General features: G+C 39.0%; 1 protein-coding gene across 1 annotated transcript in view; it reads right to left on the bottom strand.

The window, feature by feature from the left end:
* PTPRR (protein tyrosine phosphatase receptor type R) overlaps positions 1-25,593 on the bottom strand; it is a 275,894-nt gene that overhangs the window by 102,363 nt on the left and 147,938 nt on the right. Inside the window, exons 5-6 of the mRNA XM_052640206.1 lie at positions 17,251-17,361; positions 4,403-4,665 (exon numbers count right to left, since the gene is read on the bottom strand). Coding sequence (XP_052496166.1) covers positions 4,403-4,665; positions 17,251-17,361 — 374 coding nt within the window. The remainder of the gene's footprint in view (positions 1-4,402; positions 4,666-17,250; positions 17,362-25,593) is intronic.

The raw sequence follows: 25,593 nt of genomic DNA, 5'->3' as shown, positions 1-25,593 counted from the left end.
TCAACTCTTCTCATGATGTGGCCAAAGTATTGGAGTTTCAGCTTTAGCACCATTCCTTCCAATGAACACCCAGGACTGATCTCCTTTAGGATGGACTGGTTGGATCTCCCTGCAGTTCAATTAATTAACTCCATAATAGTTTTGAAGTGTTTACAATATATCGTGCCTACAGGAACCATGGAACACACAGGAATATGAAACACACCGAAATATCTTGAGCCTGTACCTGTCGTTATGACTCTCACAAGCAGGTGAGGGGACAGGACAATCTATCAAAACCCCATTTCAGTCCTTTTCTAAATGATTCTTTAATTAAAATCACTGCTAGAAGTGTGGTACATGTTGAGAACGCAGAGGTGTTAAAAAACACTGTGGGCTTCAGTAGGGGTCATGGCCAAAGGTAGAAGGTAAGTTTTGTGTTGGGACCTGGAGACTAGAGATAGCTGTAAGGAGGATGAGGAGGAACCAGGTGAACAAAGGTGCACACAGACAGGGACATGGCCCACTGAGAACAGACTACAGGGTTTATTTGGGGGCATTGTGGTAAATAGAACATTCCGAGCCAGATAGTACAGGACTTCTAAGGCTCATCAAGGTGGTCTGTGCCTTATCCTGCAGGCAAAAGGGAGATATTGAGTGAGGATTCATACACACCAAAGTAACATAATGCAAGTATTGTTATAGCAAGATAAATCTGAAGAGTGTATAGTATGAACTGAGGGAGGGAAGAGAATTATCTCAGACAAAAATGATGAAATAAAGTCATATATGTGAAATATATAATCCCATTAGCCTTAATGCCATTTTTATAATCATAGGACATAATAATGCAAATATAAAGTAATGAGAGCTAGGTCCAGGGTGATGGCTACAAAGAGAGGAATTGAAAATGAGGAAATACAAGTAGTAAGAATCAATATGACCCGGTGACTAGTTGGAAATAGAGGAAAACAAGGGGACTGCTCTGTCCCTCCCCTTATAATTCTTTAATCTGCATAATTTTCAGGGTATACCCTTTGTACTCAGTCAAGCATATTCAATTAGTCTCTATATTTCCCTTTATTTTTAATTTAAAATTATATTCTATTATCAATTATGTCAGAGGAATAGATTCTCCCCCTCAGGGATGAGAGATTTATATGGTATGACCCAAAAGATTTTTGGGGACAAATGACTCATAATGCAGCTTTTATGATCTCATAGTGATTTTAATGAAGCCAGACTTTCACGCAATAAACAGAGGATTATTATTTCACTTTGGGATCAGGAGATGGAAGGCTATAAAACACAAGGCTATTTTAAAGGCACCATTAGAACATATAAACATAAATTATGTTTTAAGGCTTAAAATTCTCAGGAGAGTTTCTACTATACGGAACACTGTATATCTCTCATCTTTTACCACTCTTAAAACCCTCATCACTATGACATCTTGGCAAGGGAAGTATGGTAGAAAAACAGGATGAGAATAGAGACAATGGAATAAAGAAGGTGTTTCCCTACAAGAACTGGCTGTTAACTTGAGAATTATTCAATACAACATTCATACATTCATTACAGCATTTATTGACAGGAGCTCTTGCTTTTTAGGAATTATGTTCTATATGGAAGAGACAAATAAATCATATATGTGCCCTAAAGAAGCTTAGAGTTTATGGGGTAAGACAGATGATTAAATGAAAACATTTACCTAAGAAGTTTATAAATACTATATGCACTTAAGATTATGGCACTAAGATAGAGGGGCATGGGGGAGAGGGAACTGAATCCAGGTTGGAAGGTGGGTGAGAGGAAGAAGCAGAAGGAGGTAATGACTTTCAAGAGAAAGTGATGCTTGAATTGCCTTCTCCATATTCCTTGCCTATTCCTTACCTCCACTCCTCACCCCAGGACCACTTGTCTCTTTTCTGGGTAGTCCAACCATACACAGGTAATCCAAGACAATTTTCCTCTTCTCTTACTGCCTTTTACATGGTTGATTCCTAAAGAAGTAGCTTCAGCTCAATCTACCTCTGATGAAACTCTGAAGTTATGGGGAGAAAGTTCATCAGTGCCTAAAAGTAGCCACTCAAGAACTGGAAAACTAATGTCTTGGAAGCCAAAGGAAGAGAGAGTTTCAAACAGGAAGTGGGCATTAATGTTGGATGTAAAAAGAAACAAAACATGTGCTTTGATTTTGGTGGTTAGACCACTGACATAGTTGGCAAAAAGATATGAGAGAAACAGTGAGGATGGAGGCTTACAGATCATAGAGGCACCAAATAAATTGCCTATTTAAGACACATCTGAGAAAGGAAGAAGAGATAAAAATCAGAGGAGGGACTGGATGAAGGGAGTTTCTTTGATACAAAAGGGAACCATTTTCATGCTAAGGGTATTGCGTCAGCAAAAATGTTGCAGTTGAACATAGACGAAGAAATTTGATAAAGTGATCAGGGTGGGGAGGGAGGAGCTGGAGCCCTTGTGGGGAGAAGAGTTTTTTCCTGCTCAAGGCAGGAAGTGGAAGGCAATGGGTGGGGATGCAGGAAAGTCTGTAGACCAGGAGGCAGGGAATCCACTTAACACTGATCACACACTTAGTATCCAGAGTCCCCCACGTAGACCACAAAGAGGAGCAAGACACCATCCCTGTGCAATCCTTTCTTAAACATTCACTTCATTCAAATGAATTAATGGATACTTAACTTTCTGCCCCTTGAAATTCAAACATGCCCAGCAGTAGCCTACAAAGGGCAGGATACTGGAAATAGATTCTCCCCAGAGGACTAAACTGCTGACCTTGCTCAGAACTGGTGGTGCATGATGCTAATAAAAATTAATCTGATTTTCAGTCAGTTTTATTATCAACTTTAAATCATCTTTGTGACCCCCTTATCACTTTCATCTGACCAGATCTTTTCTGCCACCCTGAGCTTGCTATACCACTGCTGCTCAGACAACTTCTTCAAGGTTTCTCTTTGAAGCAAACATAAAGGCATGAAACTAATTTAGGTAACAAGCATAGAAAAGCCTGAAGGAAGTGAAGAAGTCAAGTTTAGCTCCTTCATATGCAGAAGAAGAAAGCAAGACCCAGATAGGTAAAATGATTCATCTGAAATCACTCAATCCAGAAATGGCAGAGCTGGGTCTGAAGTCATTCTTCCGGTTGGCCTTAGGGAGAAAGTTCATCTTGTCTGCCCTTTAAGATTGCAGCCCAGACAGCAATTTGGTGGCATCTAAGTAAGAGAATGGTCCATGTAGACCCAAGTAGATTCATAAGGAAACCAAGTCTTCTGGGGGTGGAGGTAGGAAGAATGACTTGATTGTTCTCCATTTCCCTTCCATGATGGAGTCAAAGTACTCTTTTATAGAACTCTGGCGATCACTGCAACAAACTCCTTTCTTTTCACTTCATTTATTGTTCTTTGATAATGCTTTCAAAGAAATTTGAATTACCCACTTGGTCTTTTGCAGTTCTTAAAGCCCCAAACTATATTTTCTGAAATATGGGGTATATGTGTGTGCATGTGATAAAAAATACAATCAAAATTTACATACATGATCTAAAAACCTAAGGCAACAACCAGGACAGTGATAGAAAATGGAGACCCAGGGAAACCAGCGGAGGACGAACCTGGGAGAATGAACCTTGAGAAGCTCTCAGTTCCCCACCACCCTAATGTGCAGTGTTGGGTATAATAGCAATCATATTTCAAACGTAAGCACAAAGCTTCTTATTTTAAGACATACCATGGGAAAGCTTTACTTAATATTTTGAGGAAGCAAAGAATTAGCCCCTCATTTAAATATTTTGCATATTCTAGTTTTCCTATTTAAATTTGCTTTCAATGGGAACGTACCAGTACAAGTATATCACAAAGGCAGGTAAACAACAAAAATAACGTCATGAAGCTTGAGATATTTACTGTTTGTTTGGCTCAAGGGAAGCAGAGATAAAACTTTATAAAAATTTATTTGTAGTATAGACTCTTTCTACCTTCCTATAAGAATGTGGTCTTTGGTGGGAAATACTCTATTATATCTAATAAATATTCTTATTCCCATACCTTCTATCTACCAGAGTTTTGATGACAATTAAACATGATAGTGTTATGTGTGAACAGTGGCCTTTAGAAGCACTCAGTAAATGATTATAGAAGCTGTCCTGTAGTTGAAGAAGACTCGACTTGGGTCTACACCAGACCCAAGTCTTATCAAAATCAGATGTGACTAAAAGATTATTGGTAACACAGCTAGACTCTTTTAGGGGACAAGAAAAACCACTTCCTCCTAGTGTTCATTTGGTGGTGAACGATTCTACCCGGTATGCCAATCATCTCTAGTTCTATCCTTCTCAGTTAGGAATACTCAAAAAAAAAAAAAAAAAAGCAACCTGTCAGGGGAATCTAGAAAAAGTTCTTACCTCTCCTGAAGTCCTATGGGCTTCATTTTGAAAGGAGAAGGGCAGACAGAGGTGGTAGCTTTGATCTCAGGAGTGTATCGGCCTTGAGGGTCCACAACCACATTCAGTACCTTTGGTGCCTGTTCAGGCTGGACCATGCTGTTGGCTGTCTTGTCCTCAGAATGCGAAGGCTGTAACACAATGGGTGATAGGTGGATCTCCTGATTTTTCTGTTTATCTTGTCTCAGGGAAAGCTGAAATTTTTCTTTTAATCTGTAAAGAATCTATGGAAGGAGATACAAAGAATTTCCATCAGTTTTTCAACAACAGAATATGATCTCCATCCCAACTTAGAAGACAAGCCAAAGTAAGTGAGCAAAGTTTCCTAGGATGATTTCTCAGTTTTATACTACTGAAGATTTTCTTCAAAAGGATACAGTTTGTTTCCAGTTATGGAGTGCAAAGGGCTTCTCCGGTGGCTCAGTGTTTAAAAATCCACCTGCAGTGCAGAAGACTTCAGTTCAATCCCTGGGTCAGAAAGATCCCCTGGAGGAAGAAGTGGCAGCCCATGCCAGTATTCTTCCCTGGAGAACCCTATGGACAGTGGGACCTGGCGGACTACAGTCCACAGGGTTGCAAAGTGTTAGACACGACTGAAGTGACCGAGAAAACATGCACTCACAAGGAGTACAAACATATTAAACATATATGTCCATGACTCTGCTTTTCAAATAGAACTCGAAAGCAAATATGGCTAATTTTATAAACATATCCAATGTCAGTTTGATCACATGTAAACTCTAATTTAAAATGACTGACATGGAAAACTTATAGAAAGAATAGCCATGATATACAGACTTCTGACATTTATAGAGAGATCTGCAACCACTACAATGTGTAAGAAGAAAGTCTCATAAAGTATTAATTAAAGCATAGCAGTGCTATAAGCCACAAGTTCTTAATGTAGGTAAATATCTGCATTAGTCACATATTGAGTATCTAATAAATACTTGAAAAAATTAAATTTTAGGGCACATGTGAAAGGATAATTTAGAATTATCTGATTTAGAAAATCAGAATTTTCTTTTTTACTTCTTGCTCCTTTAAAATTTTAATATGTGTTGGAAAAAAGCCAAAGTGTTATGTTCCTTCATTCTCAGAGTTCTTTCTGGAATGGATAACTCAATTCAGAAAGTTTTAAAACTTTTAAAAGAATGGGATTGACTTTGCTGGGACACGCCAGTGGACCAAATTGTGAAGTGAGCAAGGTTTGTCCTTCCTGTCCTCAGGCTTTCCTTTTCATAAGCCCCTTTGCCCCCTTTTTTCTTTTCTTTTAAAAATATTAACTTTATATTTTATATGTATTAATATAGTTTTTTCAGTTTTACTAAGATATAGTTGACATATAACATTGTATACATTTAAAGTTTAAGATGTACAGTATAATGGTTTCATAGTTTTTTCTCCTTTCTTGATGATAACTCCTCTACTTCAATTATAAAAAAAAGAATCAGGATGAAACAAAAACACAACAGTCTAACACGAGAAGGTATTAGACTGAAATTAAGAAGAAAAGAATTCAAAGAACTGAAAACTCAGCAGCAGGGCATAAATCTTCTTTTAAGCAATAAAGAACAGAACTGACAATGCAGAAAATACAATCAGTGGTAGATATGACAAAGCTGAGAGTCTGCATGGAATCTACAGCAAAGGAGAAACGAAGATGAAAACAAGAGAAAAGATGGGATATGGACTTCAGAGAAGAGTTATGGTAAATGATAAACCAGAATAAAAGAGAGAAGCAAATATTCAAAACTATTTTTCCGTGCCTTGTGTGAAGTACAAAGTATTCCGTTGCGAACAAAATAGACTGTATCCTGTTTCTATGGAATTTAGGGATATGGAATGAAAAAAATTCTTAGTTTTTTTTTAAAGTATGTCAATTAATGTGAGAAGAAAATGGAGCTATTTTTATGATTTTGAGAAAAAATGCATATTAGAGAGGATATATGAATCCCATACCTAGATAAACTGATATTCATGTGAGTAAAGCCAGCAGGAACAATTTCTCAAATATGCAAGGTTTCATAAGATATATTACCTGTCTGCTGCTGCTGCTAAGTTGCTTCAGTTATGTCTGACTCTGTGTGACCCCATAGACGGCAGCCCACCAGGCTCCCCCGTCCCTGGGATTCTCCAGGCAAGAACATTGGAGTGGGTTGCCATTTCCTTCTCCAGTGCATGAAAGTGAAAAGTGAAAGTGAAATCGCTCAGTCCTGTCCAACTCTAGCGACCCCATGGACTGCAGCCTACCAGGCTTCTCCATCCATGGAATTTTCCAGGCAAGAGTACTGGAGTGGGTTGCCATTGCCTTCTCCGTATTACCTGTCTGCTGCTGCTGCTAAGTCACTTCAGTCGTGCCTGACTCTGTGCAACCCCATAGACGGCAGCCCACCAGGCTCCCCCGTCCCTGGGATTCTCCAGGCAAGAACAGTGGAGTGGGTTGCCATTTCCTTCTCCAACGCATGAAAGTGAAAAGTGAAAGTGAAGTTGCTCAGTCGTATCTGACTCTTAGCGATCCCATGGACTGCAGCCTACCAGGCTCCTCAGTCCATAGGATTTTCCAGGCAAGAGTACTGGAGTGGGGTACCATTGCCTTCTCTGATTACCTGTCTACCCTTCCTGAAAAAACTTTACTCAGAGTCATGAGAGAGATGACTCCAAATGAAGAACTGAAGAAATAGAAATTGTAATATGAAAGGGAGCCCTGGAATTATTTAAATGTAGAGTGAAAAATAAATTTATGTAGTTCCAACATCTCAGATTGTAATAACAAGAAATAAGTTGAAGGAGGGCAACGAAATTAAAAAAAAAAATGAATGAACATATTTTTAGTTAGGGATACAGAGGGAATGGAGGTTAGGACTTTAGGAGATTAGGAAAGAATGGCCTCCTTCTTTCTCTGGCTACAGGCTCCTCTAAGGAGTCTGGAACCTCAGCTGTCCCACCCACCTGTGTGCTTGGGACAAAAGAAAGAAAAGGTCACCACCGTCCCAGCGTCACTGCACAAAATTATGGTAGAGACTCACATCTAGAGAAGACCTCTATGATAGCAGAAGCTGAGAAATTAGGATTCAAACATTTTACTCCCAAGTCACAACATTAATTTGGAAGACTTACTTAAACTCTGTTCCTGATGTTTCTCTCTCTTTTGTATCTTGCAGCTGTGGGTCGTTGGGCACATTCGTTTCTTGACCCCTCCCAACCTGAGGGTCATCACTCACTAATAAAATGAGGATTATACTAGCATCCCATAGAGCTTTAGCGTCTAATGCGGGAGACCTGGGTTTGATCCCTGGGTCAGGAAGATCCTCTGGAGAAGGAAATGGCAACCCGCTCCAGTATTTTTGCCTGGAGAATCCCATGGACGGAGGAGCCTGGTGTGCTACAGTCCATGGGATCGCAAAGAGTCGGACACGACTGAGTGACTTCACTTAACTTAACTTACATGTTCACAATGTTCAGCTCTTAAATGCAACATTATCAGTGTGTTCAATAACATACATACAGGTTTTATATATTAAAAAAAAGAGATCCTTCTGACCTAATTATACATGAAAGAAATTGAAGTTTAGCTAACTAATGTGGCTGCTCCAAAGTCAGCAATTAGTTGTGGGCAAGCCAAACTCAAGGCCCCTCTGCTTCGAAGGACTGATCACTTCCCACCCCTTATGTGCATGCTCTTTGCCACACCATCGTTCTTAAAGATCAACTCTGAAATCACCATCTGCTGCCCATGTGATTCTAGCAATGGGTTTGAACATCACCAAGTCTAAGAGTACATCTTTGTGCACTGAAAGTTCTCTCTGGGACTTCCCTGGTGGTCCAGTCACCAAGACTCCACTCTCACAATGCCAGGGACCTGGGTTCAATCCTTGGTCAGGGAACTAGATCCCACATGCTGCACCTAAGAGTTCACAAGCTGCAACTAAAGATCCCACATCCTGCAATGAAGACCCTGTACAGCCAAATGAATAAATAAATAAAAATATTTAAAAAGAAAGTTCTTTTAAGGAAAAGGACTATGCAAAAATGAGGTATAACTAGAAATGCGTATTATAAATCAAACTGCCAGGAAATTAAGGAGAGTCCTTCTTGCCTTTTATGTCAGTTCACTTTTGCATAACGTGGTAACTTTTATACTGATGGTATAAAAGTTGACTATGGAACGGTAAAGCTAAATCTTGAATTTTTGAAACAATGGGTTCTAAATATTCCTGTGACAAATATTATGCATGAGGAAAAAAGATGTCCAATATTAAGTGGCATGTAATTACTTTCTGTAGGATAGAAAATACTGAATATAATGCCTAAGGACGGGGAGATGTTTTTCAACTTGCTGCTTTTCAGTTTCTATAACCTTCAAAAAGCACTTTGTCAACATTCTGCACAAACAAAACCCCCAATAGAACAATATCAATCAGATGACATGTATGCATTAAGATAAATACATAATTACTAAAAGATGAGGAAATTAGAATTTAAGTTGAGACAGCTTTTTATTTTTTAATAGTAAGTTATTCTCCTGAATGAGAAAAGAAACAGACATATATTTACAAAAATCTATTTAATCAAGGATAATGCATATATTGTATATTCTAAGCTTTTTCACAGTCAACTATAATACATATTGGAGAAGGAAATGGCAACCTACTCCAGTACTCTTGCCTGGAAAATCCTATGGCTTCTCCATCCACAGGGCTCGCAAAGAGTGGGACATGACTGAGCAACTTCACTTCACTTATAATACATAAATCAAAATATTCACTTGTCTGTTTACATTAGAGTTTTGGAGAAGGATATTTCAAAAACCGAAATGAGAAGGACTTCCCTGGTGGGCCAGTGGCTAAGACTCTGAGAGCTCCCAATGCTGGGGGCCCAGGTTCAATTCCTGGTCAGAGAACTGAATCTCATATGCCACAAGTAAAGATCCCACTTGCTGCAACACAGACTCAGCAAAGGCAAATAAATAAATAAATATTTTTAAAATGGAAATGAGAAAGCCAAGAAAATGTCAGCCTTCTCCCTACTTCCACGACAGGTGTTAGTGGAAAATTACTCTGGTTCAAAGTCCTTCTATACCATTCATGAGCTTATGTTCTTGGTGGTGAACCTTGCCACATATTTTGCAATCATTTCTTTACTTCATCTCCGGTTAGAGGTCACTTTTTAAATCTATATCTGTGTAGTATGTGTAAAAACTGATTTCTACATCTTTAATTAGGGGAAGCAGAACCTGGAGAATATACAATACTCCTAAGACACTGTTTAAATATTTAACGGAGAGAGCTGGTCTGTCTGACAAAATGTGAAAAGAATTGGAGAGGTTGGTACCTGGCCTATAGAGCAGTTGTCATGGAATTAAGCTCTACAGAAGTGTTTCCCAACCAGCAGGAATCTTGCCCTGCTGGGAGACTTGGCCACATCTGGAAACCTCTTTTGGTCATGGTACTGGGCCTTCCCAGATGGTGCTAGTGGTAAAGAACCTGCCTGCCAATGCAGGAGACATGAGACACGGGTTTGATCCTGGGTCAGTAAGATCCCCTGGAGGAGGGCATGGAAACCCACTCCACTATTCTTGCCTGGAGAATCCCATGGACAGAGGAGCCAGCCGGGCTGCAGTCAAGGGGGTTGCAAAAAGTCAGACACAACTGAAGCAACTTAGCATGCACACACGTACAGCGTGCACTAGGGTGTGTGCAGGGTGACACTGGCCTCCAGTGGGCAGAGGCTGGAGAGAATGCTAAGTACCCTACAGTGGACAGGACAACCCCCATTCCTGATAGAATTATCCAGGCCAACAAGTCAGCAGTGCTGCTGTCAAGAAACTGGTATAAGGGACCTTAAAAATCACCTGGTATAGTAAGTCACTTCACATTTAAAGCCAGAGTGGTTCAGTGACTTATGGCAAGTTAGAAATGAAGTTTAGAATCCAGGCTTCCTGACGTATGCCTATAATCATGCTCCACTACAGTGTCTTCTAAATCCCCAAAGATCTTCCTCCCCATCTCTTTCCCAAAGCCTCTGAAAAAGTGTTGTCAGAAATTTTTCTCTGTGCAGATTGAGATCTGGAATATACCATATGCATGTTTCTCTATATGAATGCACTTTGTTTTCAAACTCCACCTAAAAGCTTGCCGTTGGAATGGCAAGTCAATATAACTTTCCCTTTAAGAACTTGCTGTTTAAATCTTGGGATTATCAACACACTCATTTGATCATTTGAAAGAAGAAAGAGAATGGAATATTGAATGAAAGAATCTATAAAAATCAAAACTATTGCAGGGGAAAAAAAGTAACAGGAGGAAGAGAACCAGAGAAACCAATGAGAGGAAGCTTAAAATAATCCTATAAAGTTATTTTGCAGCTTATAATTTTCATTTTAAAAATCTTATTCAGTTGTACAGCTTAAACTTATGCAATGTTAGACGTCAAATATATTTCAATAAAAAAACACATAGGTGACTAACACACAAAACATCTGTTTGGATTAAAATATATTTAGATCTTAAGAGCATGCCACCAACTTAACAGTCCTAGCATTTCTCCTTTGCAGTAGTTTATAGTTAGTTCTGAAACAGTTTATTCATTTCTTTCAGTTGAATAAAATGTGAATCAATTGTTACTACATTACAGAAACAACACTGTGGGGGCAAAGATGGCACACAGTCCTAGCTTCGGAATTCACAGGCTTCCAGAAGAGACAGATGTGTAAAAATCATGTCCAGTACCAGACACTAGGTGTAAAAACAGAGCCGTGTCGACAGCAGGTATGGTAGTATGCACTTATTACGTCTGCCTGAGTTGAATGTCTCTAATTAACACAGACATTGTCATTGCTTTCTAGACTCCTTTGTGGCCGAAATAGATGTTCACAAGACAGAGTGACAGGATTGGAAGAAACTACAGTGTGATCCCTTTACATATAAAATCACGGGCAAGAACCCAGACTTTTAATCCAGATAGACTTGGATTTGAATTCCAACCTCTCCTCTCAGACACCCACACACATATACCCACATACTGCTTGTTCTTGGTCAAGCCACTTATCTTCTCTGAATCTTGGTTTCCTTGTCAGCAAAATTAGGAAACTAAAATACATTGTGTTTATACATAAAGTCTATAATTAATAAATTTTGGTATACTTAAAAATTTGCTAAGAGGACAGATACTATGTTAAGTGTGCTTATCACAATACAAAATAATAATAAATAAAAAGGAAAAGAGAAACTACTGGAGCTGATAGATACATTTATGACATAGATTATGGTGATGGTTTCATGGGTGTATACTTATCTCCAAACTCATCAAATTGTTTACATTAAACATGTACAGCTTTTTGTATGTCAATGAAGTGTGTTAAAAATATATTGTTTAGTACCAGGCAGTAAGTACAGTTAGTACTGCCTGGAAGAAACTAGTTATTATGGTTGTTATATTATTTTTGTTATTATTGAGAGGGTTGTATTTTGAGCTGAATGGTTTCTATTAATACAGAAAAAAAACCCAGAAAATTAGTTTGAGAGATATGTCTACTTTGGAAAGTGGTTCTGTAACCAAAGCACTCCAGCTCGGAATCTAGTCCCACTTCCTGAACCACTAGGAATTACATGTAACATTAGAAAAGTGTGGCTATATATGTTCACCTTCGACATGTATTTTCTTTGTGATGTTCAGGCTATCTTATGTTCAGGTAGTCCAATAGAGAGCTTCCTTTGTCCACTACCAAGATCATGACTAGACAAACATTTTCAATGACATATTGATGGTTCTTCTATGGGGCTAACAAGGCAGAGATTTTATTGTCCCAAGCATCTACTTTTTATGTGTTTTCTAAAATCGCTTTCCAGGTCTTCTCAGGTGGTGCAGTGGACAGGAATCCACCTGCCAATGCAGGGGACATGGGTCCAGTCTCCAGTCCAGGAAGATCCCACGTGCTGCAGAGCAGCTAAGTCTGTGTGCCACAACTACTGAGCATACGCGCTGCAACTGCAGAAGCCCGAGCATCTAGAACCTGTGCTCTGCAACAACAGAAGCCTTTGCAGTGAGAAGCCAGTGCACCGAAATGAAGAGCAGCCCCAGCTCGCCACAGCTAGAGGAAGCCTTCATGCAGCAAGGACGGTCCAGCACAGCCAAAAACCAAGAAAATAAAATTGCTTTCCAGTAGCAATCTGATCTGTAGACAGCTCTACCTAACTGCATAAATACTTCTGCACTTGTTAATAAACTTCTAAGTGCACTGGAGATGTAATGAAGGTGATAAACTGCATTCTTTCTATTATTTATTCCAGTTTAAGAACTAATTCTTCTCAGTAATATATTCCTCCACCTAAAACAGACTGAATGGATTGGAAGTTGCCCACACGTTTTTCCCTGGAAAATTGTATTTGTCTATTTGCTGTGCCACCCACTCTGCATTCACATTTGAGAGGTGCTAAATAAGTCACACATTTGAAAATGTCATGTGTGTCTAATTTTACGCCTGGCAACATACTTTTTTTTTTAATTTTAAGGAAAGTAAACAATATGCCATATTTCAAAAATTTTGCCAAGCCTTGTTATTGTTACAGAGCATGTAATCCTCCGTGACAGCAATTTACCTATATAATTTCATAATAAAACCACATGCTTTTTATTTCTATGATATGAGGAAGGCTTGGACACAAATAATGGCCTTTGATCTTTCATAAATATAATTAATGCCAGAGGGAAATTTCTGAGTTATATCTTTTCCTTTGCCATGGAATCAACAAAATTATGGGAAACAGAAACCAGAATATATTTCTTTGAAAGTTACAAGAGCGATAGTGTAACTATTACAGAGAGATCCAAGGGAAAAACTTACTTTAAATCAAGATCATTATCAAAAACACTTGAACATGTACAAAGATAAGCTTATTTTAGAGAATCGCATTTGACCAGTCTTCCATGTAAACTTGTCAGTGGTTAAGTTGTATCAGATAAACTTAACTTCATTTTATTACTGTGTAACAGGTAGTAGTTATTTTTCTATCAATATTAATTCCTTTCTATACTGCTGATTCCCCTGCTATTTTTTAAAGTGACCCTTTCACATTAAAATGGAAGATCCTGTTGGAAACATATCATTCTACTACTTTCTTTCATTTATTCAAAATCTACTGGAATACAAATCAAAAGTGCTTCTTCTGTCTCACTACTCCCCATCTTGAATGGATTCCTCTCCCAGGAAATGGAAACACAACCATCCAGATTGTCAGTCAAATAACCTGGGAGTCATCCTTCGTTTCTCTTTCTTCCTCCCAGAGAATCAGTACACAGCAAGTCTTTTCAATTCCACCTACAAATAAATCCCAATCCTTCACTCCTCTCCATCTCTACCCCCACCCCTTAACTCAGGGCCACCATCATATTTCTCATCAGGCTAATACAATACCTGCTCCAACACTTCACCCCAAGTTCTATCCCCAACCACTCTCCACTAGCAGAGACTCTGATCTTTTAAGTCCACAAATCAGATCACATCGAAGCTCTGTCTGAAACAGCTTCTGCCCTTCTCCTGGAAGCCAGAGAGGACTCCTGCCTCAGCTTCAGCTGCTCCATTCCATGCTCCACCTGTCACATCCTTTGCCAGGGAGGCCCTGTCCCTACTTTTTCAGATATCTCAGTTGTCTTTGATTGCTCTGCTCCACTCATTCAGTATTATCTCACCATGAGCTCTTCATCGCACTTAATGCTTTTGATTCTTTACAAAATAAGCAAACTTTATTTTTTAGGAGCAGTGTTAGGTTTATTAGAAATTGAGCAGAGAGCAGAGCTCTCATATTGCCCCCTTCCCCACCTCCCTCAACAACTTCCCTTATTACTAACATCTTGTATTCGTGTGGCATACTTGTTACTAATTAACTCAACATTGATACGTTATCATTAACTGAAGTCTAGAACGTAGGGTAGGGCTCACTCACTCTTGATGCTGTACGTTCCATGGGTTTTGACAAATCCATAATGTCACGTACGCATTACTGTAAAATCGCACAGAAAAGTTTCACTGCCCTAAAAGTCTTAACTACTCATCTCTCCCCCGCAACTTCTGACAACCACTGATCTTTTTACTGTTTCTATCGTTTTGCCTCTGCCAGAATGTCATATACTAGGAATCATAGAATATGACCACTATTTAATTTTTTTAAAACAGCAACTGAATTATTGTCTCTGTTGTCTTCTGGAGAATAGGCACCATGAGCACAGGGACCTTATCTTGTTCCTTCCTTTGCCCAAAGGTCCAACAGGCTCACAGTGAACCCACTGCAGGAATTCCTGGATTGAATGAATTGATGAATCTACCTACCAGCCCTGAAGGGAGCAATTGCCTACACACTTTTGAAACATTTCATTCTCGGTTTCTTCCGGCAACGTTGGAGCAGACTTAGAGTTTTGAATTTTACATGGATGCTTTGCAGCTATTGGGAAAAGAAGGGTCAGTTTTTCCCTGGCCCCAGGGAGTTTAATGTGTGGTGACTACAGGTTCTATTGCTACTGGAGACCAATATGTAGGGTGGGAATTTATCCAATCATGTTGGATACATGGGGATCCACCCTGAGCTAGAGATACAGAATTTGAAGCATATCTAACAAGTTAATAGCAACCTCTGCTCTGACTCCCTCAGGCCTCTAGTGCTCACGAGCTGCTCAGGAATCTGCTTTCCCACTTTCTTCCTTTCACCCTTGACTTTGCTCTTCTGGATCTTAAGTGTTTACTTCCGGAAAAAGGCAGCTTCCCAGATGGCACAGTGGTAAAGAATCGCCTGCCAGTGCAGGAGATGCAGGTTCTATCCCTGGGTAGGGAAGATCCTGGAGAAGGAAATGGCAACCCACTCCAGTATTCTTGCCTTAAAAATCCCATGGACAGAGGAACCTAAGGGGCGACAGTCTGAAGTGAAGTGAAGTGAAGTGAGTCACTCAGTTGTGTCCAACTCTTTGTTACCCCAAGGACTATACAGTCCACAGAATTCTCCAGGCCAGAATACTGGAGTGGGTAGGCTTTCCCTTCTCGAGGGGATCTTCCCAACCCAGGAATCGAACCCAGGTCTCCTGCATTGCAGGCAGATTCTTTACCAGCTGAGACACAAGGGAAGCCCAGAATACTGGAGTGGGTAGCTTATTCCTTCTCCAGGGGTTCTTCCTGACCCAGGAATTAAACTGGGGTCTCCTACATTGCAGGTGGATTCTTTACCAACTGATCTATCAGTGCTACAGTCCATGGGGTCACAAAGAGTCAGACATGGTACAATCTCCACTTGAATCTCTCTGTATCCCTTTCTATTTTCCTTTCCCCCAATGTTCCCAGCAGAAAAATACTGTAATTGTGACTTATAAGATAGAGGACAACACTTGAGATTTCCTCTATTACAAAAAAAAAAAAAAAAAGAACCACATATTTTAAAACACAATTAACCATAACAAGAAACCATATCCTATACTACCTAAAAAATGTCCAGAGGTGTCTGTCAAAATTTCTGTAAAACCTCCAAGTTTCATTAAATTTTTTTACCCGTAACCTCCACTATTTAGCTATATAAATCTGTGTTCTTATTCTTAAATTATTCTTTTGTTGATCATGTCACAATTTGTAGAAATCTTCTTTCTGACTGCCTGACCCATAGGAGATGCTTCTGAATTCATGATGATGGGAACTCTAGGGTGACTAGAAACTTGCTACTTTCTAAAGCTTAGATTCTAGGAAATATGCCAATCTTTAGCCTATTTAAGGCCTTAATCGTTTTTTACCCTTCAAGTTTAGACCCACTCAGCCTCTATCTTTCCAAACTGAGCCCTAATCTTTCTAATATAAACCCCTTCCCAGGACAAGGAGCACAAATAAACAAAACCCATTAAGACACACGGCAACACTGTTGACTGCTGCAAGCATAACTGGAGTGATGTCTTTTGCAGGGGGCATTTAAAAACTAAGGAGGGAATCCTTTTGGAAATGTGCAAAATTAAGAAGAACATAGCACACAGGAAAAAAGATATTAAAACCCATTTATAAACTTCAAATATTTTAAGCTATATCACAGAATTTTCAAAATAACAATATTTTGTCATTCTGTCAGAAAGGTAACTGTTAATTCATTCAACACCAAGAAGCACTGCCTATTTTAGGGTGTTTAAGTTTATTTGGAGTTCTGTTTTAAAAATTTTGAAATATACTCTTAAAGGCTTCATATCTATAACTGTCATTTACAGAGCTATTTGCAGTGTATGCTTTTATACTTTTACATTATTCTTTCACCTAAGAATTAGTTGATTATGGATTGTTTAGCCTTTTAGCCTATAATCATCTCATTTTCATGCCTGGAATTTCATAGAGTGCTTTCAAGGCCCATTAAAAATAAGAAAACCTCATTTTTACTCATTAAGAAGTAAATTTACCCCAAGACATATTTCTTTTAAAATTTTTCCCAACTTGCATAAAGATGATATAAAAGAAGAAATAAAGTAAGTCCAAAGTGCACCCATGAGGTTTAAATGACTTTGAGGGTTTCAGTGACCTCGGTAAATCAGTTTCTGAAGCTTCATTCTCAGGGTTGATCAAGTTACTAAAAGCCTCAGTGCAATTATAGCCTTATTCTGCAGGTCAGAATCCATAATTCCATAGGTTTTCCCTTAGCTTTCACTCTGCTGTTAGATGTGAAATATTCGCAACCTAGCAGGATCAGAGCCTTGCTTCTGTTCCCAGTCTTTCCAACATTCTTTTTAATGGCAGTGTATTCAGTAATGTCAAATGGTGGGCTCAGTAAAACATAAAATATATAAAGAAACAAACTTACCATCAAACACGTTACTATAATAACAAAGATGCTGAGAAAAATGACAACAGCATAAAATCCTTCTTTGCTCCAGATTTTGTCCGCTTCATGCTGCCCTTGTAAAACGTTTTTCTTTGAAAGCAAAACAGAAAGTCCGACGTTAAATGAGAGCTTGAGGAGACTGGCATTCTTATCAGACACTAAACATATTTTTAGCTTGATTCCATCCAGTGTAGTAGAACACACCTACATCCCCTGCTGCCAGAGCTGCTTCTCAAACTGATCTGAGACATCGGATTGCTGTTCTCATACATTAAGACTACTTTATCTCCTGTATAGGAGCAAGCATGCCCGACATGGCATACTGGGCCCCAGCCTTTGTTGATGCCCCTCGAGCTCTCTCTCAGAAACTACCTGGTTCGTAGGTGAGAGAGTTCTGCTCTTTTCTGTGTTGAGGAAATTGTTTCTGACGCTTTCCTTACTGTTTTCAGACTCCTCCCACAACACCAACACCCTGATTTATGTGCTGTAATACTGCTCTCAACTTTTAAACAAAAGTGAAACAGGTGCAGTCTCATGATGCATTCATAAACAGAGCAACAATGTCGAGATCATTTCCTTCCTTTTTTCATGAAATCTTTTTTAAAAATCCAGTCTATTTTGTCAAAATCTGATGAACGTACCACTTTAACCATATAAATTGTTAGGACTTTATATTTTACTGAAATCAACGGAGAGCATCAAAATATCTAAAATTATTTGGTAGGTAATAAAAGGAAAATAGTTTTATTTATTTGTTTGTTTATTAACAGCTTACTATTAGAGGGGTGAAAGGGTAGAGAAATAGCATGAATAAAATGTCAATGAGTGATTTAGTTTAATTTTACCTATTCTTTTAAAAATGCATCTACTAATATCACATCTTATAATGCAATGGAGTTTTATAATTTATATAAATTATAATTTTATATGTTTTATAATTCAGTGAAATTTACAGATTTAGGTTAAAGAAAATTTAGCTGGAAACCAAATGATCCACAAATAGGAAAAACATATAAAGCTAAATCAAGTTGAATGCTCCCACTCATCTAAAATTACATTTTGTTGAAACCTGATTTTTCTTCCCTTTAGTTGAGCTGTCTCCAGTGATGAAGAAAGCCCTGAACAATAAGATAGTGAATGATGAAAAACCACAAAGAGAGTGGCTCTGGAGAATGAGAGGTCATCTTGAGCATTCCAGAGGCAGATGAATTCCCAGCTTAATGTAACCACTGCAATGACTTCAGCCTATACTACGTGGAAAAGAAGAACCACCCAGCTGATCCTAGTCAACCTATAGAATCCTGAGAAAGAAATAGTAATTGTCTCAGAAAAAAAAAGTCTTCAGCAAAACCTGTTCTTGTAGGTGTCTGAATTTTGAAATCATTGTTATTTATTTTTCAAGACTTAAAAAATGCACTCCAAGTTTGTAAATTAGACAAAAGAAATATTTGCCTTTTGAAAAATATTTTATGAAAAACTTCTATCCTGAAACTCAAGTGAGTCTTGGTGGCAAGTTGAACAAAACAGAACAGAAAGGATCTTTGAGTTCAATTGTGGTTATAACTATGTGAGGAAGACTTCTATTGCTTGAAGTAGCTTAATTTCCCTTTTTTTTGCTTGTAAAATATACTTAAATTCACTGTAATACTTTGCCTTGTTTAAGACAGAGGCAAATTTATAGATGCAATCATGTTTGGGAACACATGTAAGAATTAAAGATTTTAAAATTAAAAAAATAAAATAAAAAAAGAAATGATTAATACATGTTTTTAAAATACATGAGTGGTAAGTTGGAGAATCTGAAAATGCTTGCTTGTTAAATAAGTAGAAACTCATATGTCCTCCTAAAAAGGAAATCTTGGGTTCAAGTGACAACTTGTCTTAGCCAGACCATATTTGATTCCAATGTCTTTGAAAACATAGCTAGAAACTAACAGAAAAGTAAACTCTTGTAGAAATCAAGTATAAATATGGAAATGAGCTTTTTTTTTTTTTTGCAGGCAACTAAATAGCATCTATTGCTTGGTATAAAAGCAAAGCACTTAAGCCTTCAAGTAGGCAGCATAAACTTGTCAAATTTAAGTGTGAGGATTTGAGCTTTAGTTCATATAAAATTTGGATTAAAAAGGAGTGGTTAGGTGGGTGGAAAAGAGATTTTGTGTTCCTAACCTGATTTGGTTCATCTTTTTCCTGCTATAGTTCAACACCTCCTGGAACATCAACATGTTCTTTTCTGCTTAAGACAAATCAACTATGATTTCTCTTTTAACCAAAGCCGTAACGATGGAGGAATGAACTTCCCACCTCCCATCCCCCTACCCCTAGTTAGAAAGACACATGTTTTGAACTCCTAGAACTTAGTCACTGCACTTTCTTGGTAAACATATTTCCTTTGAGTCATGCTGGTCCTACTGAGCACTACTATATTTGTACAGAGATCTAAAAACCTTGATAAGGGCAGGGTAGTAAATGAAAAAGTTTGTAGTTAAGATCCACAAATCATAAGATTGTAATTTATGAAATCTCCAGTCTAACCTTTGTATAAGGTTACCGTGATGCCTTTTACATTTTGACAGGGGACCGAGGGTTCAATGATTCAGAGGCTCCACGGCCAGGTCACACCAATGTACTGTATTATCTTTACATCTTATTTCACAACCATATCACTTTCCCTTTAACTCTGTGGCAGTGGAAGAAGCTGCTGGGTTTTGCTTTATTTGATTATTTAAAAGGTGGGTGGTTTCCTATACTGACAGCAATGACTTCTTTACATCCTATTTAATAATTTGATGCATTATAATTTGCTTTTTTTAAAAGAAAAACAATTCTGACCCCCAATACTGGGAAATATCTCCATTGCTAAGAAAGATAATATAGAGACTTTAAGAGTTATACCTTTTTAGAAAGGTGAAGCACAGAGAGTAAGAATAAAATGGAAATGTTACAAATTAGCTGGTTAATTAATTGACTTAGGCAGATTAATGAGATGTAGCATATAACACTTCATCACTTCCTGGCAAACAGATGGGAAACAATGGAAACAGTGACAGACTTTATTTTCTTGGGCTCCAAAATCACTGTGGATGGTGATTGCAGCCGTGAAATTAAAAGATGCTTGCTCCTTGGAAGAAAAGCTATGACCAACCTAGACAGCATATTAAAAAGCAGAGACATTACTTTGCCAACAAAGGTCCATCTAGTCAAAGCTGTGGTTTTTCCAGTAGTAATGTATGGATGTGAGTTGGACCATAAAGAAAGCTGAGCACTGAAGAATTGGTGCTTTTGAACTGTGGTGTTGGAGAAGACTCTTGAGAGTCCCTTGGACTGCAAGGAGATCCAACTGGTCAATCCTAAAGGAAATCAGTCCTGAATATTCATTGGAAGGACTGATGCTGAAGCTGAAGCTGAATATTTTGGTCATCTGATGTGAAGAACTGACTCATTAGAAAAGACCCTGAAACTGGGAAAGATTGAAGGCAGGAGGAGAAGGGTATGACAGAGGACGAGATGGTTGGATGGTATCACCAACTCGATGGACATGAGTTTGAGCAAGCTCTGGGAGTTGGTGATGGACAGAGAAGCCTGGTGTGCTGCAGTCCATGGGGTCGCAAAGAGTCAGACATGACTAAGCAACTAAACTGAACTGATCATATAACAATATGATTTTGTTACATAAATGCCAAACTTCCACCATATCATGCACAAGGTAAACAATTTGGTATGCATGATCTGACCCATGTTAACACTGATTGTATTCCTTCTTGTCACTGTATGGCTAGGACTATATAACTGTTTAGACAACTGGCTAATGTCTAAGGGAACAATCACCAAACTCATGAATTAGGTTTTATATTTATTTGGTATGATTTTTTTCTCTTTGTGAACAGTCCAAGAAGGTATCAGTCATTACCTTGAGCTTTTATTTAAAGAAGATAACATCCTCCTTTGAAATATAAGACCTGTGAAACTAGGGTAATTTGCAACTGAACAACAACAAAATCTTAAATCATTTTTTTCACTATCAATGCAGAATATACTGCTTCAATAGACATTTAATTAATTTTATAAACACATTTAAAAATAGAAACTAAAATAATGAATTTAATTTTATTTCCCTGAGATTTAACTTATTAGGCAAGAGGAAGTTTAGTTTTCAATCTTTCTGAGCATCTTTAAACAATAATTGAGGTCCTACACTGTTCTAAGTATCATATGAAAATATATAAAAGAAAAAATGTCTTTGTTGCTCAAGAAACTTAAATTCGAAATAAACACAGATGAATAAGTGAAAAGAATTCTGTTTGGTATTTGTCTATGTTTACCAAGGGTCATTTCTGATTTAAATAAAATCAAACAAATAAATAAATGGCAACAACAACAAAAAAAACACACCCTTCCCTGGAAGTAACTAATAAAAGTGTAGAAATGGATGCTTCAAGACAGCGTTCATCATGTTCTGTAATCAAGGTAAAGGATGAAAACCCCAAATACCAGTATTCCTTTTTTTTGTTCTGATAATAACCATGTTACCATAACAGGGCTATAATTTGGGGATTAGAAATGTGAAAGAATGGGTTGAGGCTTAAGCTGTTTATTATACATGAACCACAACACTGAATAAAGAAGTGGGGAAATTTGCAGAATACCTATCAACTTAAAGAACTATCAACAAATGCTCTTGCAGAGCCTCTTGGACTGTTTGTGTCTGAAGCTCCCAGCAAGGGCCTGTGAACGATGAAGATGGCTCTCTCCTGGCTGCAGTTAGAGCTTCTGGTCAGAGGGTATCACTGGGCCCATTCTAGAAGTGCCAGAAGGAAAGGCTGCAACAATCCACCAGTCCTTGATGAAATGTTCCTTATATCCAATTAAAACACATCCTAGTCTCCTGTAATATAAAAATTCCCATATTCTAGATTTCCTAGATTGTTCAGTTCAGTTCAGTTCAGTCGCTCAGTCATGTCCGACTCTTTGCGACCCCATGAATTGCAGCACGCCAGGCCTCCCTGTCCATCACCAACTCCCGGAGTTCACTCAGACTCACGTCCATCGAGTCAGTGATGCCATCCAGCCATCTCATCCTCCGCCGTCCCCTTCTTCTCCTGCCCCCAATCCCTCCCAACATCAAAGTCTTTTCCAATGAGTCAACTCTTCGCATGAGGTGGCCAAAGTACTGGAACTACAGCTTTAGCATCATTTCTTCCAAAGAAATCTCCTTCAGAATGGACTGGTTGGATCTCCTTGTAGTCCAAGGAACTCTCAAGAGTCTTCTCCAACACCACAGTTCAAAATCATCAGTTCTTTGGTGCTCAGATTTCTTCACAGTTCAACTCTCACATCCATACATGACTACTGGAAAAACCATAGCCTTGACTAGATGGACCTTTTGTTAGACTCCCACAATTCTTTCAGACAATATCATATTTTGATCATCAAATACACTTTCATTATTCAAATGCAGTATAGGCTTGTGGTCTACTGACAGCTAACAGTTCTGTGACAGGCATTCAGGCTAGACTGCTTGCCTTCACCAGGCTAAGGTGTGTTGCGCCTCAAATATATGATTTTAACTACGTTTTGGTATGATGAGCTTCCCTTGGTTCGCAAATCTAGATGACTCACTAAGCTGCCATATTCCTAAAGCCTTCAGAATGTCATTTAAATGCAGAATAAAGCACCAGAAACAATTATTCACTGAAAGCTTATGGGTGTGTGTGTGTGTGTGTGCGCGCGCGCGCGCTCAATCGTGCCTGACTCTGCAATCCCATGGACTGTAGCCCGCCAGGCTCCTCTGTCCATGGGATTCTCCAGGCAAGAACATTGGAACAGGATGCCAAGTCGTACTCTAGGGGATCTTCCCAACCCAAGATGGGTAGCAGTATAAATTAATCTAATGGTCTTTTTTAAATTTTAGAGATGAGTTGTTCAGAGCAAAATGTGTACAAGTCAGTCTGTGAGGGGCCTGGACTATGGGCATGGAGTTTGGTTTGATGTATAAAAGGGAGCCTCTTCAGGGTCATGTGCGAGGGCTGGGGAGGGGTCTGGGTGTCTGAGCTCACGTTGATTCCTTCTCCTGGTCTCTCTGAAGTACGAAGTGTCCTCTTTTTCTCAAAACCCCCACAGCACAGTACGGTTATGTTTTCGTAGCCCTGTGTTCTCCTTGCTTGACTCTTGTCACCCTGTTATGAATAGAACTCACCAAAAGCAAAAATCATATTTTATTTGTGTCTTCGTTTGCTTATGCATTTATTTTTCTGACTTTGGACACCACCTAGCCCAGTTCTTGGCTATTTTTACGCCCACTGTATGCCAGGCCCTGCATGAAGGCCCTTCTGTGTACACAGAAGATGAAGTGGCACATGCCCTCAAGGAGCAACAGTGTAGAGATGGCCCTGAAGGCCAACAGGGGATACGTCTTTGTACTAAACTCAATGAGAACACAAAGCCGGCAGCCATGCCTGTGGAGGCACAGGGGAAGGCTTCACTGTACAGTGGGCTGATCTTGAAACACGAAAGATGTGTAGATGTATCAACATACACACAAGCCCACGGAGAGAAGAAATGGTGTGCAGTGTCCTGGTGCCCATTAACTTTGGATTTGCTGAAGTGTAAACCAAAGAGGTGTTGTTCAACAATAATAAAGCTCTATACACAAAGAACCATATATCACAGTCAGAAATTCAGACTTGATCTTGCAGGGTTTAGACATGGGCGAATTTGCTTTTAGAATAATTACTCTGGTGGCAAGAAAGAAAACACTGTGTATGTGTGTGTACGTGTGTGTGTTTGTGAGTGTGTATGCTTGTATGCATGTGCGTGCATGCGTGCGTGTGTGTGTGCGTGTGTGTGTGTGCGTGTGTGTGTGTGTGTGTGTGTGTGTGTGTGTGTGTGTGTTGGGCTTGGTGGTGGAGAGAGCAGGGAAGAAAACAACACTAAATGCAGGGAGGCCAGCTGGAGGTTGTTGTTACAGTCATGGTTCAGTGATGAAATACATTTTCATTCTGCATTCAAATTATATTTGTTCAGTGTCTACTCTGTGATGACTTCCATGTATTTTCTTACGTTTAAAATTTTATTCTTATTTCAAGTTTATGAGATGAGGACTGTACCCAATTTTTTTTCTTTTCTTTTTTCGTTTCCTTTTCCTTTCTTCCTCCTCCCTCCTTTCTTTCTTCCTTTTTTCTTTCTCTATACTCATGTAGTATATGAAGAATCTGAGTCTCAGAGAGGCTGATGCTAGGTAAAGACAGACTGAATTTCACAGAGACTAAATCACCCAAGGTCACACACACATTTTAAATGCTGGCTTTGGGATTCAAACTCAATCTTGTAACAAAGCTTTTTATACCACACTTGACATTTGCTATAATGAGAGGCGGTGCGCTTCACTGCAAAGGGAAATAGACTAGGAATAAGATATCTAGATGCTAAATACTGCTTAATACTTCACTTGTTTTGTCACCTTGATGAAATCACTTACTTTCTATGGGCCTTACTCTCTATATCTTTGAAATGCCCATATGTGTTCTCTCAATGTCTAATTCTATGATTCTGTGAATTTAATTATGTTTATTTGGGATGATGTTTATTCTAGCAAATTTGTTAAGAGTGGGACACAGCAAGGTGAAGTAAAAATGAGACTGGGTTTATTTAGGAATGAAAATGGTGGAGGTGGTAGGGGAAATCTGAAAAGTGCCAAATTTAGAAAACACTGTAAAGGAAATATTCGTAGTTCTAAAGACTGGATTTCTCTCCAATTAAAAAACCACGTTTCATATTAATCCCATGGTAGGCTTCCCTGATAGTTGGTAAAAAATCCGCCTGCAATGCAGGAGACCCTGGTTTGACTCCTGGGCCGGGAAGATCCACTGGAGAAGGGATAGGCCACCCACTCCAGTATTCCTGGGCTTCCCTTGTGACTCAGCTGGTAAAGAATCTGCCTGCAATGCGGGAGACCTGGGTTCAATCCCTGGGATGGGACAATCCCCTGGAGAAGGGAAAGGCTACCCACTCCAGTATTCCAGCTGAGAGAATTCCATGGACTATACAGTCCATGGGGTCGCAAAGAGATGGACACGACTGAACGACTTTCACTTCACTTTCACACACACGTGGAGTTCCCTGGTAGCTCAGTAGTCAAGAATCTGACTGCCAGGGCAAGGGGCAAAGGTTTGATCCCAGGTCTGAGAAGATTCCATATACTGTGGGGCAACTAAGCCTGTGCACTGCAACTACTGAGCTTGCACTCTAGAGCCCACAAGCCACAACTACTGGGGCCCATGCACCCTAGAGCCTGTGCTCCGCAACAGGGGAGCCACCGCAGTG

The sequence above is a fragment of the Budorcas taxicolor genome, chromosome 5, assembly GCF_023091745.1.
Source record: "Budorcas taxicolor isolate Tak-1 chromosome 5, Takin1.1, whole genome shotgun sequence".
NCBI classification, from domain to species: domain Eukaryota; kingdom Metazoa; phylum Chordata; class Mammalia; order Artiodactyla; family Bovidae; genus Budorcas; species Budorcas taxicolor.
The sequence above is the reverse complement of the archived record's forward strand: the minus strand, read 5'-3'. Positions and strand labels throughout refer to the sequence as shown.